At 43.5% G+C, this 13,467-nt stretch overlaps 3 protein-coding genes across 4 annotated transcripts in view; 1 reads left to right on the top strand and 2 right to left on the bottom strand.

Moving 5' to 3' along the window:
* brf1a (BRF1 RNA polymerase III transcription initiation factor subunit a) overlaps window positions 1-1,229 on the top strand; it is a 68,583-nt gene extending 67,354 nt beyond the window's left edge. For both annotated transcript variants that reach the window (XM_062396624.1, XM_062396623.1), the window contains exon 19: window positions 72-1,229. In XM_062396624.1, the coding sequence (XP_062252608.1) occupies window positions 72-103 (32 nt within the window). In that variant the 3' untranslated portion in view covers window positions 104-1,229. The remainder of the gene's footprint in view (window positions 1-71) is intronic.
* A 4,538-nt stretch (window positions 1,230-5,767) lies between these two features.
* LOC133961502 (E3 ubiquitin-protein ligase TRIM35-like) lies at window positions 5,768-7,851 on the bottom strand. The gene is made up of 3 exons (XM_062396629.1): window positions 7,784-7,851; window positions 7,479-7,652; window positions 5,768-7,391 (listed from the first exon to the last, which is right to left on the bottom strand). The coding sequence occupies exon 3, from the start codon at window positions 7,372-7,374 to the stop codon at window positions 5,974-5,976; it is 1,401 nt and encodes a 466-aa protein (XP_062252613.1). The 5' UTR covers window positions 7,375-7,391; window positions 7,479-7,652; window positions 7,784-7,851; the 3' UTR covers window positions 5,768-5,973.
* Window positions 7,852-11,500: 3,649 nt separating this feature from the next.
* On the bottom strand, window positions 11,501-13,231 carry LOC133961503 (E3 ubiquitin-protein ligase TRIM35-like). The gene is made up of 2 exons (XM_062396630.1): window positions 12,988-13,231; window positions 11,501-12,900 (listed from the first exon to the last, which is right to left on the bottom strand). The coding sequence occupies exon 2, from the start codon at window positions 12,881-12,883 to the stop codon at window positions 11,501-11,503; it is 1,383 nt and encodes a 460-aa protein (XP_062252614.1). The 5' UTR covers window positions 12,884-12,900; window positions 12,988-13,231.
* Window positions 13,232-13,467: the final 236 nt, after the last annotated feature.

Raw genomic sequence — 13,467 nt, 5'->3', positions numbered from 1 at the left:
CAGTAAAACCTTTTGCCTTGTTCACTTCTTCTAGATTTTAAATAACACATTTAACTTCTCTTCTCGTCCAGATTACGGCTGCGACGGAGAGTACGAGGACTGATTCCAGCTTCGACCTCCTCGGCTCATCCTCTGTTACTGGTCTGCTCCATTTCGGATCCCCGACTGTATCATGTGTTCACGACAAAGGGAAACAAAATGGCTGCAGCCACAGATGAGAACTGTGAAGCTGTCTGAGAGGAAGAATTAAAAACCTCCCGCTCGTCCTCGTCTGGACGGACACAGAGAGACAGAGGTGCTGAAGAGGAAACCAGAGACAGTGTGAAGGAAGGAAGCTCGACTGGGACAATCATTCACACAGTCAGGTTACATGAAGCTGTTTTAATAACATATACATGACTGTGTTTTAATACTTCATGATGAAAACCAGTCGTTCAAATGCTGCTGAAGCAACGATTATGAAAGAGAGACATGCAGGAAGACTTCATCTGCAGCTTCCTCTCCTGGTTTTAACCTCTTCATCGTTCAGTCTCCGGAGACACGAGTGGGACAAACCATCTTCATCCTTCAACCGGCACTTCATCACTCGAGTACTTGACAGACAACAACGTCAACAACTTCCTGTCGTTCTCAAACCCTGTTCCTACACTTCAGCTTCTCCACGTTCTCCAAACAAGCTTCTGCCAATCGGGTGGCGTGGGATCAATCATCGCTACCCGTGATTGGCCGATTGTATTTTTCAGGTCGATTAAAGCCTTCTGTGATTGGTGGACGGACGCGAGCCGCCTGCGTCTCCGAAGCCAAAGTGTCACAGCAACGACGCCTTGGAACAAGAAATCCCAGGTTCACCAAACCAATGTTGGTTATTGAATATGAAATAGTGAGATTTTAGTGCATTTTTTTTAGGCTGGTATTTCAGTTTGGGGATTTTCCGGATTATTTTGTGACAGAACGGATTTAATTTAACGAGGTCTTGTCTTTTCCTTGGAGGTGATCACTGAGGCGTTCAGGATCTATTTTCTATTTAAGGTTTTATGATTTTTTGTGTTGGAGTAATGACACTTGAGAGGTGAAAGTGAATGTGGCCTTTTCACTGTGTCCACACACACACACACACAACAGTGTTTAACGAGGTGTCCCTGAACGCCTCTGCTGCTGCTGCTGATGTTACAACCTGCGTACTGTTGAGTGAGTTTGCTGCTAAAGTAAAGATTTCACTACATGAGATAAAGAAATGTGTCCTCGTGTTTTTAACTGTGTGTTCGTGTCTGTAGATGTTGGATGTTGAGGTCGGACATCTTGATTTCATGATGTCAGTGGAATCACAGACAGTCACAGACGCTGTTTTCACTCCTGAACCTTCTCCAGAGTTTCTCCTGCTAAATCAAACCCTGGAGAACGTCCCACTGAGCCGTGCACGTTCATGTTCACGAGGTTTTTACTCCCAGACGCAGATCTCAGTTTATCTTCTCCTCGTTATTTCATCTTCTAATTAATTCCAGTGGAGACCAATATTTACACAGTCGATTAAATCAAATTAATCTCCACATAAATAAAAGAGACGAGAGCAGAGTGTAAACGCAGCAGCAGGAACCCCCTGTGTTTGATTGGGTGAAATTATTTCTCTTTACACTTGATTAGGATTCACTACAAACCTCATTTGCATGCAGGAGAATCGTCGAGGCTCTAAAATGATTATGTTCATATTCAGCTCGGCTGCTGTTCATTAGAGACGTGATTTAACAGGAGCTCACAGATAATGAGTTCACAGCTTCTCTCCTCAAACACAGAGCAGGTGAGGACGAAGACGAGCGGCTGACGAAGGTCGGACATGTTTTACACTGAGTCTCAGGGACACTTTCAGGAAGGAAAGATGTTTTACTCATAACATCCTAAGAATAAAGTCGTTATATTTGGATAAAGTCAGGATTATAGGGAACATGTCATTTTAGCATTTTAATGAGGAATGTGGAGAATTCTTGTCTCATTACAACGTTACCTTAATTTTCACATTTAAATATGAAGTTATTCTCTTACTGGCTTTTTCTTGTTTAAGATTTTATTCTCATAACTTCATGATTATTTCCTCATTTAATTAGAACCTCAACTTTATTCTAACGTTTCATTACAGCTGATTTTCTTCTTTGCTCAACGTGTCCCTAACGTTTCTTTACAGAGCTGCAAACCACAGCAAACATTTGATATCATACAAATGAAAGACATTTATTAATCTTGTTTATGTTCATTCAATTCAATTTCAATTGTGTTGTGATCAGTCGCTGGTTTCAGATGTTCAACTCACAAAAAGGAACTTTTTTAAACCAAGTGAAAGTGTAAAGCAGACGCCTGTTGAATTAGATTTGTAACAAACAAAAGAATAAGTTCCATTATTCCCTCATGAGAATTATGTGCATATCAGCCTCTTGTAAGCAAATCTGCGCCTCTATTATCTTGTTTAGTGTTTAGCTACTCGCTCCGTTTCAGACAAAGAAGGAGGAAACAAAGATGGAGAGAGAGAGGGAGGGAGGGAGGAGGAGAAGAAGAGAACGAGGCAGATTAAACGGACCATTAGATCAAAATGACTCCTGTGAAGAGGGATCAGAAAACAAACAGAGGAGCCAATTACCCTGGTTATTATTGTGATCATGTTTAAAGTGATGATTCAGCTCAACTGGTGACAGGAGCAGATTCAGTTTGTTGGATCATCACAGTGAATTGTGGTAAAACTTATTTATATTAGCAATAAATGAAACTGTGCCTCAATAAATAGACCTTAGTAGAGTGAATGTAAATATACAGAGAAGGTGGTAAAATAGCTAAATAGACAAAGAAATAATCTACATTGATCTATATAAATAATTTCACCTGCAGAAAACAAAGTTGTTCACTTATTAGCAAATCTCAACTTTCACCTTTTCACTCTTAATTTAAATGTTTGTTTTATTTTGTCTCTGAAACGACCTCGTCAGCCAAAGGTTCAAATCCTCAGAGCAGTTAATTAATTAACTCCTTAACGAGAAGCCACCATGGCAACCACGGCCATAGTGCTCCATGCTGTTGTGGAGTCGATGGTGGAGGCTTTTTAACCACACACACACACACACACACACACAAACACACACATGTTAAACACACACTGTGCTTCCCCTCCGTGCTGATGTTGATGAATGATTCTCTTCAGCATCGTCGGCCTCTGAGTTTGAGCCGTTTCCTTCGATCTGTCTGATTCTCAGTCGGAGGCTGAGGAGACGATCAATGTTTTATTTTTCTTCTCTGAATGACTTCATTAACCTTTATGTGCGGAGCGATAATCACAGCTCAGGGACCTCCTGCTCCTCCTGCTCCTCCTGCTCCTTCTCCTCCTCTCGGCCTCCGTGCTGCCTGCCTCATCTTTTCTCTCTGATACTGTCCCCTCTGCTTCCATCTACTGTTTCCTTCTCCTCCTCCCTCCTCTCTCCTCCTCTCCTCCTCTCCTCCTCTCCTCTCTCCCAGCCTCCATCCCTCTCGGTGCTCTTTCCCAGTACAGCCTGATTGCTCATAATCACTCCCAGTCTGTTCCAGTGACTAATGGGCCCATTAGAGTGGGACTGGGGCCGAGTGGTCGCCCGGCAGCCACTGTTCACTTCCTCCCACAAACGCTGGTGAGTGTCGGGTTGTGTGTTTCCTACGTGCAGCGCGGTAGGTTTGTGTAACGCTGACTGGTCTCAGTGTGACCAGTGCAGCAGAACCATGGACCCACAACATGAGGGGGGGTGAAGAGAAGAATGTTCCACTGTGAGAAAGTTCTTTCTTGTTCAATACTTTCACCACAACAAACAAACCGACCGGATGAAACATGACGGTGAACTGAGAGTCCACTAAAAATAATCCTACGTCTACAAGTGATCACATTAGTGAGTCAATTAAACAATTATAGAAGATTGACAGAGAATCTAATCATCATAATGTCCAAGCGTCCATATGCTTTTGGCTGTGTGTACGTTCAGGGATTTATACAGGTGTGTGTTTGTGTGTGTGTGTGTGCGTGTTCAGGTTGGCAGCCTTCACTCTTCCATTTGCATCACATCAACACGCTAAGCTCTTACATAACCAGAACCCTGATGGGAGAGAAGGAGGAGGAGGAGGAGGAGGAGGGAGGAGGGTATGATGGAAGATGGAATGGGGATGAGAGAATGTAAACGTGAGTAATGGAAGAGAGAAGGAAGGAGAGGGAGGAGAAGTGAGAGAGAATAAATAGAACGCTGAGGAATGAACCAGAAGGAATAGAAGACGGAGGAACTATAAATAAATTGACCCTTTTTCTCCAGTTCCCAGCAAATAATTCCACATTAAAACAAATAGATATTTTCTGGTGTTTGGATCCATGAGGCTTTTCACTTCAGATTATCAGACGTCGTCCTCGCTCCTTTGATTCTTCTAACAATATGAAGGAGTGTTGAACAGATTCCAATGAAACTTGGTGGTTCAGGTGCAGATTCAGAGAAGAACTCATGAAACCTGGTTTGAATCTGGATCAGGGAGAAGATTCAGGACTTTGTGAGATGTAATTTTAAACATTTCCAGTTTCCCAGAGAAATAATTCATGTTTTTTTTATGAAAAATAACTAATATCTGACACACTATTTTTATTTTGCTCTATATCATTAACTGTTAAAATACTTATTTTTGAACTAACTCTGCATCCACTTGTCCTTTGGCCCCAATTTAATTTAAATCTGCCGACAGGACAATGTCATTTTATCAAACAAAGATAAAAAAGGTCCCAGGCAAAATGTTGTCACGTCACAATATTAATATTTCATCCGTAGATTTCCCCAGTTGCAGAAAACAAGATTGTGCAAATGAAAAAGGTAAATAACCAGAAGAAGAAACGTTGGCTGCGCCTACACCAGGAGTTTCCGTGTTTCATGTGTCACGTCTCCTCCTGCAGAGCTGTGAGGAGGAGGAGGAGGTGGAGGAGGTGGAGGAGGAGGAGGAGGAGGACTTCCTGAATAAAGGCATCAGCACAAACCTCTTAATTACTGAATAATTTATGGAGCCTTTAAAAACAGAAGCAGGAGTCTGTTATCGACGGGAGCTCCGGTAATGAGGCCGGCAGGAGAGGGAGCAGATGGGAGGATCCTCGCATGATAACTGTGTGTGATGCAAATTCCTCACTAATGACTTACTGTAAAGACAGTGTGACGTGTGTGTGTCTGTCTGTGTGTGTTGTGTGTGTGTGCGTATGTCATCACTTGTGCAGGCAAGTGTGACATCTGGAAAACGGAAATAAGAAAAACCACGCGAAGGAAAACTTGCTTAGGGAAGTGACACTTCTCCAAATTTACACCAAAGCCAACACACACACACACACAGACACACACACACACACACCGACAAGAGACTTGGTTGTAAAATAGCTGCTTGAATATGATCGTGATCTGCTCAGTGTTCAATGTTCAGAGGAAGTTCTGCTGAAGTAAAGATAAGTTATTACAAAATATTAACTTTGTCAAGAAGAAGTTTGTATAAATTGTATGAATTCAAATCAGCTCAAGTTTGCTTATTAATTTGTGTGTGAGTGAAGTAAAAAGTATGACATCATCAAATTATTGTACATTTTGTTGTGATTATTATATCTTAAGTGTGACACCATTATATGTTGTGACTTGGGGCATTCAATAAATGTTACTGTCAGAAAGATATTTTCTTCAGGGAGGAACAGGTGCTTCAGATAATGTTATGTTTACATCTCAAATTAAAAAAGGTCAAAACTCTGTTTCTGTTTCATAGTTTTTATTATTTTAATCACAATATTAAAATCACATCACTCGGCTGCTGTTGAATAAACACTTTTTTGAATTATTTTGGCTTCATCACATCAAACAGACAAACGTTCATATATGTTGGATTTTTGAACAGACTTAATGTGATTAAACATGAATCATGTCTCATGTGTGAGTTTGAATAAAGTTTGTTGAATGTGAACAATGATCAGCTGTTATTGATAAATTTTCGATCCAGCGTTACAGAGACTTTCACAGGTAACAGCTTCACTGGGTGACGATCTCCAATGTTAAAGAATGGAAACATCTTCTGAGTGAAAGTGTGTCTAAAGGTGTGAATGTGTTTGTTAGTATCAGGATCAGAGAACAACAGTTCTCCTCTGTTCCAGTCCAGTTTCACTCTGATCCTCTGGATCTTCTGCACAGAGAGAACAGATGATGCTGATGGTGAATCTGCTGAGTATTTACCTTCATGGAACACTATTCTCCATGTTTCAGACAGATTGTTTCCCTTCCTCTGTTCAGACTCTGCTGACACACCCAGTAACCAGTAAGTACTGTCTCCAACCAGGACGTCCCAGCTGTGAGTCCCTGAGATAAAACCCTCAGATCCCAGGACTGAGGCGTGTTTATCAAACCTCTCTGGATTGTCAGGAAGCTTCTGTCTCTCTTCTTGTTTCAAACTGGTCAGATCTTCAGACAGGACAAATACTGGATGAGCAGAGTTTGGGTCGAGAACCACAGGACTGTAGGAGACCACGTCCTTCATCTTGTTCCAGATGTTCAAACTCAGGTTGCCCAGATGTTTGGCCTTGTCTATCAGAGCTCCTGAGGCCAGCTGTGGATCATCCATGAGGGGGCGCTGCTGGACTCGTTCCACTGCAGCCTTGTAGTTGAGCAGGAACGAGATGTCTTCAGCTCTCAGCTCGTCCTCTGTGGTTCTGATTGTGTCTGAAAGAGACGTTATGTCTCTGCTTAGAGACTCAATCTTCTCCTTCATCATCTGACTCTTCTGCTCCTCTTCCTCCCTCAGTGCAGCCATCCTGGCCTCCTCTTCCTCCTCCAGAAACTGATGAAGCTTTTTAAACTGCCCCTTGATCTGCGTCTCTGTGAGTCCAGCCTGGACCTTAATGTGTTCTGCTGTTTGTTCAAACTTAACTTTAACACGTTCAAAACACTGTAACTTCTTCTTCAAGGGCTCCAGATTTTCCTGAAGCTGCTTCTTGTGTTGTTGTGCAGCTTCAGCGATGGGTCTGAATCTGTGATCGGTGTGTTTTTCTGAATCTCTGCAGATGAGACACACTGGCTGCTGATGGTCCAGACAGAAGAGTCTGAGTTTCTCTGAGTGCAGACTGCAGAGAGCATGTGAAGAGCTCTGATCTCTCTCCTGTAAGAAGGTCTCACACAGGTTCTTCAACACCAGGTTACAAAGTGGTTCTGACTTTGAAGATCTTCTCTTACAAAGTGGACACTCTTTTTCTTCTTTCTCTTTCCACCAGTTCTTCACACAGCCTTTACAGAAGCTGTGGCTACATGACAGAATGACAGGATCTCTGAAGACATCATGGCAGACGGCACAGCAGAGATCCTCTTCTGATCTGGAAGCCATTGAGTTGTCAGGTGAAGCTGAAAACAGACAGTCAGTCAGTCACAGCTCCATGAACTTCACTGAGGTTCACTTCCCCTCTGAGTCGAGGTGTTTGTTAAACTCACGGTCAGTGTGTGGAGCGTCGGCAGGTTGTAGTTTGACTCTTCTCTCCTGTAGCTGGACTCACTCAGGACGTTTGGTCTGGTTTGGTTCAGTTTGGTTTGGAAGGTGAATGTGATCGTCTGGTTTTCAGCCTGCGTCTCTTCAGGGAGGAACAGATGCTTCCTGGTTTCTCTGGTCTGTCAGGACACGATTGTAAAAAGTAACTCAAGCCACTGATTTGATAACTTGTCTAAAGTCATTTGGCAGCAACAAGTTCACACAGACGAGAGACTTGGTTGTAAAATAACTGCTTGAATATGATCGTTACCTGGTGAGTGTTCAATGTTCAGAGGTCGCTCTGCTAGAAAGTGAAAGTTAAATATAAACAGGAAGTGCAGTGGGGGGAGTCTGTGACGTCACTGTAGAGCTGAAGTCGATTTAAAGAGACAGAAGCAAAGTGCAAACAAATGGACAGAAGCAATGTCAGAAAATAGAATAAATGCCTGAACCTCCTCTCTCTCTTTTCAGGAGAAGCAGCAGCAGATCTTACGGTGGCCCTGAGAGCTCAACGAACAGCAACTTAAGAAAACACATGCAAGTTGACAAAACACAAGCAAAGTAAGAAAACATCTTCATCAATTTCACAACACAAAACAACACATTACAGAAACGCGCATTCAAATAGTCATACGTGCTGCAAATAGACACAAGCGCTGCAAATAGAGGATGCACAACACTGAACTGTACAGCCACTGCAGAGGGGCTGAAGAGCCGCGGGTTGCCGACCCCTGTGCAGAACCGGAATTGTATAGTTTATTGGACGTTTTAGTGTCTCCGGTGTCCTTCCCTTTTACCTGTCCTCTGGAAACATTTCCGTTGTGTTGTCGCCTCTATTTGCTGCGTGTTCGTCTATTTGCAGCACTTGTGTCTATTTGCAGCACGTTTCTGTAATGTGTTGTGTTGTGTTGTGAAATTGATGGAGATGTTTTCTTACTTTGCTTGTGTTTTGTCAACTTGCATGTGTTTTGTCAACTTGCATGTGTTTTCTTAAGTTGCTGTTTGTTGAGCTCTCAGGGCCACCGTAAGATCTACTTCGAGCTCACTCACCCGCTTGTATCCATGAAAATCTTCTGCTCATCTCATGGGTTTGGACGTGAATCTAGATCTACTGGTCGAAAAGCTTCACATGATCAGGGGCTCTGGGTTGGAGGTTCTGATCTCCTCCCAGCTGATGTCTGAGTCTGAGTCTGCAGGACTCTGCACCGAGTTCCCTGGGTTCATTCATACTCCGTCTTCAAGTCCACAAACCATGACCCCCCTTGACAGAATGGAATCTGTGTTGCTCTGTCTGAATCAGTCAGAGACTCTTCTCCAGGACCCTGGCATAGACGTCCCCTTGGAGGCTGGACAGTGTGATACCCTGATAGTGTCTGCCCCCCTTTTGAAGTGGACCCAACCACTCACTCAGACCTATCACAGGTTATGACCAAGGGGCAACATCCTGGGCTGAGCAATGAGGCCGATACTGAAGTGTAAAAAGCTGCAGTTCACTGGATGGCCACTTGAGGCTGGCTCCAAGAAACAGAAAGTCTCATTGACTCCAACGTTAAAATGCCCAACTTTAGAGCAGAATTAAACTAACTTAAAAAGGTCAGAACTCTGTTTCTGTTTCATAGTTTTTATTACTTTGATCACAATATTAAAATCACATCACCAGGCTGCTGTTGAATAAACACTTTTACAGACAGAATCATTTTGGCTTCATCACATCAAACAGACAAATGTTCATATATGTTGGATTATTTCATATGTGAACAGACTTTATGTGATTAAACATGAATCATGTCTCATGTATGAGTTTTAATAAAGTTAGTTGAATGTGAACTGTGTCGGTCTCGCTAACGCAGGCGCTAACTATCCAACCAGCTTAAACAGTCAAAAAACTCCACGGTAGGTATTTTCGTGAACTTTATTGAAATTTGTAAAAAGACGCTGCATTAACTCGCAGAAGGATGACACACTTTACGAGTGGAGCTGCCGTCTATAAACAACATGTAACGCAGATAAATTAACTTCGGATTACATCCGGGTGAATCCCAACTTGACCCCTGGCAATATTGTATGCCTGAACTTCCCCAAGGGGGAGCTGTTGCATAACTAAATATAGCATACATTTGAGGGGCAGAACACTCCTTGTCTGGGGTCTTTAAAGATCCCATATCACTTAACAAGAGTCCGTTTTTGGAGACAGAAGCAGGACCACTTCTGTAACGGGACGAGAAAAAGTATTTTTAGATCCGTCCTTGAAGACCTCAACCTCTTTTTTCCGAACTAGTCCATCCCTGCCTGGAAAAGTCTTTGTGATGATGGCCATGGGCCATTCGTTTCTCCGAGCCTGATTGTCTTTCAGGGGAACACATTCCCCGTCTTGAAGGTTTGACCTTTCCGTCTGCCACTTGTGATGAAACTGCAGGGTCTTGAGACATTCACGTCTCCACCTACTCCAAAAAGGTGTCGGCCAGGTTTTGAAAACTTGCTTCCACCTCCAACTACTCCAGTCCATTTCCATGTCTTTGGGGAGTTGCTTGTCAGCAATAATGGCCACCTGCTCCTTTCTGAATCTTGTTAGTACACCTATCAGGCTATTATTGAGGTCAGGGCCTGTGAGAAGGACCTCGTTGAGTGAAACTTCTTCATATGTTGCACTGGATCGAAAACCACACGGATCTTATCTGATTTCTTAGGATGAGATACGCCAAACAGGGGTAGATGCCAGCACTCTTGTCCTTGTTTCAGAGGTGGAGCAACTTCTGTGTGTCCTTTGCTGAGCATGTTTTCCATGAACTCTATGAAATAAGCCTTCATCTGCGGCCGCTTCTCGAGTGTGCGCCGCAGAGACACAAGGCGGTTGTGTGTCTGCTTTTTATTATAAGACAGTCTCTTTCTTGGTGACCTGAAGGGTAGTGGTCCCACCCAGCTGTTCGAGCTGTCTTGATGGAACTCAGCTTCCCCGATCTGGAGAAACATCATGTTCTCCACTTTATGGTCATCAACGGTTCGAGTGAAGATTGTTTGTCCTAAGTTGTCGTCACGATGTTCCGTTGAGCAGTATGTGGGTGTCCCATGCCATTAACAGTTCACCATTTGGTTTATTGACGTTGACTTCCTTGAGTCTACTCACCTGTTCTGCTGACTCTTTACCCAGATACTTGGATAGCAGGTAGAGTTCTTCTCCAGCAGATAGGTCTAAACCAGCAATAGCAGTCAGAAAGGATGCTTTCCACGCCCAATAGTTCATTGGTTGGTCGTCAAATTTAGTGAGGCCTGAGGTTACTAGGTTGCTGCATGCAAGATATTTAGCCAAATCGATAGTTGTTTGGGGATGATTATAACTAGATCCGTAAGACGTTCTTTGCTCAGGAAGTGGGGAATCATAATAAATGTATTGTTGTGGTGGTGATCCACGATCCTGAGGAGCCTGTGATGTGTGATGAGGCATGGTGTAGGCAGGAGCAGCAGGTTGTGCTTTGGAAAAACCTTTGCGTAAAAGGTTTTGTAAAAACACGATGCGTTAACCCGCAGAAGGATGACACAACTTACGAGTGGAGCTGCCGTCTATAAACAACATGTGACACAGATAAATTAACTCTGGATTACATCCGAGTGAATCACAACTTGACCCCAGGCAATATTGTATGCCTGAACTTCCCCAAGGGGGAGCTGTTGCATAACTAAACATAGCATACATTTGAGGGGCAGAACAAGAACAATGATCAGCTGTTATTGATAAATGTGTTTTCAGTTTGCTCGACTTCATGGATCCACACAAAATCGAAATGATAAAAAACATTTTTCATGAAAGTAAAAAACAAACCAAAGATATAGATCAGAAAAAAATCTAATCTTTTTACACACGTGGAAAAGTCGACAGGAGAAATAAAAATGAGTGAGAAGTAAAAGTGGAAATAAACAAAACTTTACAGTAACCTGTAAACTCGGCAGATTTCTCTTGAAGAAATAAACATGATCAATAAAATCTTTATCTCTAACGTTTCTGATCCAGGGTCACAGAGACTTTCACAGGTAACAGCTTCATGTGATCTCTAATGCTAAAGAATGGAAACATCTTCTGAGTGAAAGTGTGTCTGAACGTGTGAATGTGTTTGTTAACATCAAGATCATGGAACGACAGTTCTCCTCTGTTCCAGTCCAGTTTCACTCTGATCCTCTGGATCTTCTGCACAGAGAAAACAGATGAGGCTGATAGTGACACTGCTGTGTATTTACCTTCATAGAACAATAGTCCCCAGTATCCAGACTGTTTGTCTCCCTTCCTCTGGACAGACTCTGCTCTTACACCCAGTACCCATCTTGTACTGTCTCCAACCAGGACGTCCCAGCTGTGAGTCCCTGAGATAAAACCCTCAGATCCCAGGACTGAGGCGTGTTTATCAAACCTCTCTGGATTGTCAGGAAGCTTCTGTTTCTCTCCACGTCTCAAACTGGTCAGATCTTCAGACAGGACGAGCCATGGACCAGCAGAGTTTGGGTCGAAAACCACAGGACTGTAGGAGACCACGTCCTTCATCTTGTTCCAGATGTTGAAGCTCAGGTTGCCCAGATGTTTGGCCTTGTCTATCAGAGCTCCTGAGGCTAGCTGTGGATCATCCAGCAGGGGGCGCTGCTGGACTTGTTCCACTGCAGCCTTGTAGTTGAGCAGGAACGAGACGTCTTCAGCTCTCAGCTCATCCTCTGTGGTTCTGATTGTGTCTGAAAGAGCCTTCATGTCTTTACTCAGAGACTCAATCTTCTCCTTCATCATCCGACTCTTCTGCTCCTCTTCCTCCCTCAGTGCAGCCATCCTGGCCTCCTCTTCCTCCTCCAGAAACTGATGAAGCTTTTTAAACTGCCCCTTGATCTGCGTCTCTGTGAGTCCGGCCTGGACCTTAATGTGTTCTGCTGTTTGTTCAAACTCGACTTTAACACGTTTAAAACTCTGTAACTTCTTCTTCAAGGGCTCCAGAGTTTCCTGAAGCTGCTTCTTGTGTTGTTGTGCAGCTTCATCGATGGGTCTGAATCTGTGGTCAGTGTGTTTTTCTGAATCTCTGCAGATGACACACACTGGCTGCTGATGGTCCAGACAGAAGAGTCTGAGTTTCTCTGAGTGCAGACTGCAGAGAGCATGTGAAGAGCTCTGATCTCTCTCCAGTATGAAGGCCTCACAAAGGTTCTTCAACACCAGGTTACAAGGTGGTTCTGACCTTGAAGATCTTCTCTTACAAAGTGGACACTCTTTTTCTTCTTTCTCTTTCCACCAGCTCTCCACACAGTCTTTACAGAAGCTGTGGCTACATGACAGAATGACAGGATCTCTGAAGACATCTTGGCAGACGGAACAGCAGAGATCCTCTTCTGATCTGGAAGCCATTGAGTCTCCAGGTGAAGCTGAAAACAGACAGTCAATCAGTCACAGCTCCATGAACTTCACTGAGGTTCACTTCCCCTCTGAGTCGAGGTGTTTGTTAAACTCACGGTCAGTGTGTGGAGTGTCGGCAGGTTGTAGCTTCACTCTTCTCTCCTGTAGCTGGACTCACTCAGGACGTTTGGTCTGGTTTGGTTCAGTTTGGTTTGGAAGGTGAATGTGATCGTCTGGTTTTCAGCCTGCGTCTCTTCAGGGAGGAACAGATGCTTCCTGGTTTCTCAGGTGTGTCAGGAGAGGGTGGAGCTTGAGATGCTGGATGATAAAACCTGTAAAACCTGAAACAAATGTACAAGCAGCTCTGCACCCAGTAACAACTCTGCACCTCCCTTATGGACTTCACTCTAACACTTTAACTCTTAACTGTGACTGATTCATCTGCTTGTGAAATATCAACAGTTCATGAAAATTCCACCACTGGACAGTTGATGTTAAGATTAATTTGTTTAGAGCCTACTGCACCCCTCTCTGTACAGCTCCACTCTGGGTGAATTACAAGAAGGAGAGCTTTCATAAATTGAAAGTAGCCTATA

Source organism: Platichthys flesus, chromosome 10, assembly GCF_949316205.1.
Source record: "Platichthys flesus chromosome 10, fPlaFle2.1, whole genome shotgun sequence".
Lineage (NCBI taxonomy): Eukaryota > Metazoa > Chordata > Actinopteri > Pleuronectiformes > Pleuronectidae > Platichthys > Platichthys flesus.
Note: the sequence above shows the minus strand (reverse complement) of the source record. Positions and strands in the feature narration are given on the sequence as shown.

Bases quoted from the DNA above. Each gene is read 5' to 3' on its own strand.
- LOC133961503 (XM_062396630.1), bottom strand. From the start codon at position 12,883: ATGGCTTCCAGATCAGAAGAGGATCTCTGCTGTTCCGTCTGCCAAGAT.
- LOC133961502 (XM_062396629.1), bottom strand. From the start codon at position 7,374: ATGGCTTCCAGATCAGAAGAGGATCTCTGCTGTGCCGTCTGCCATGAT.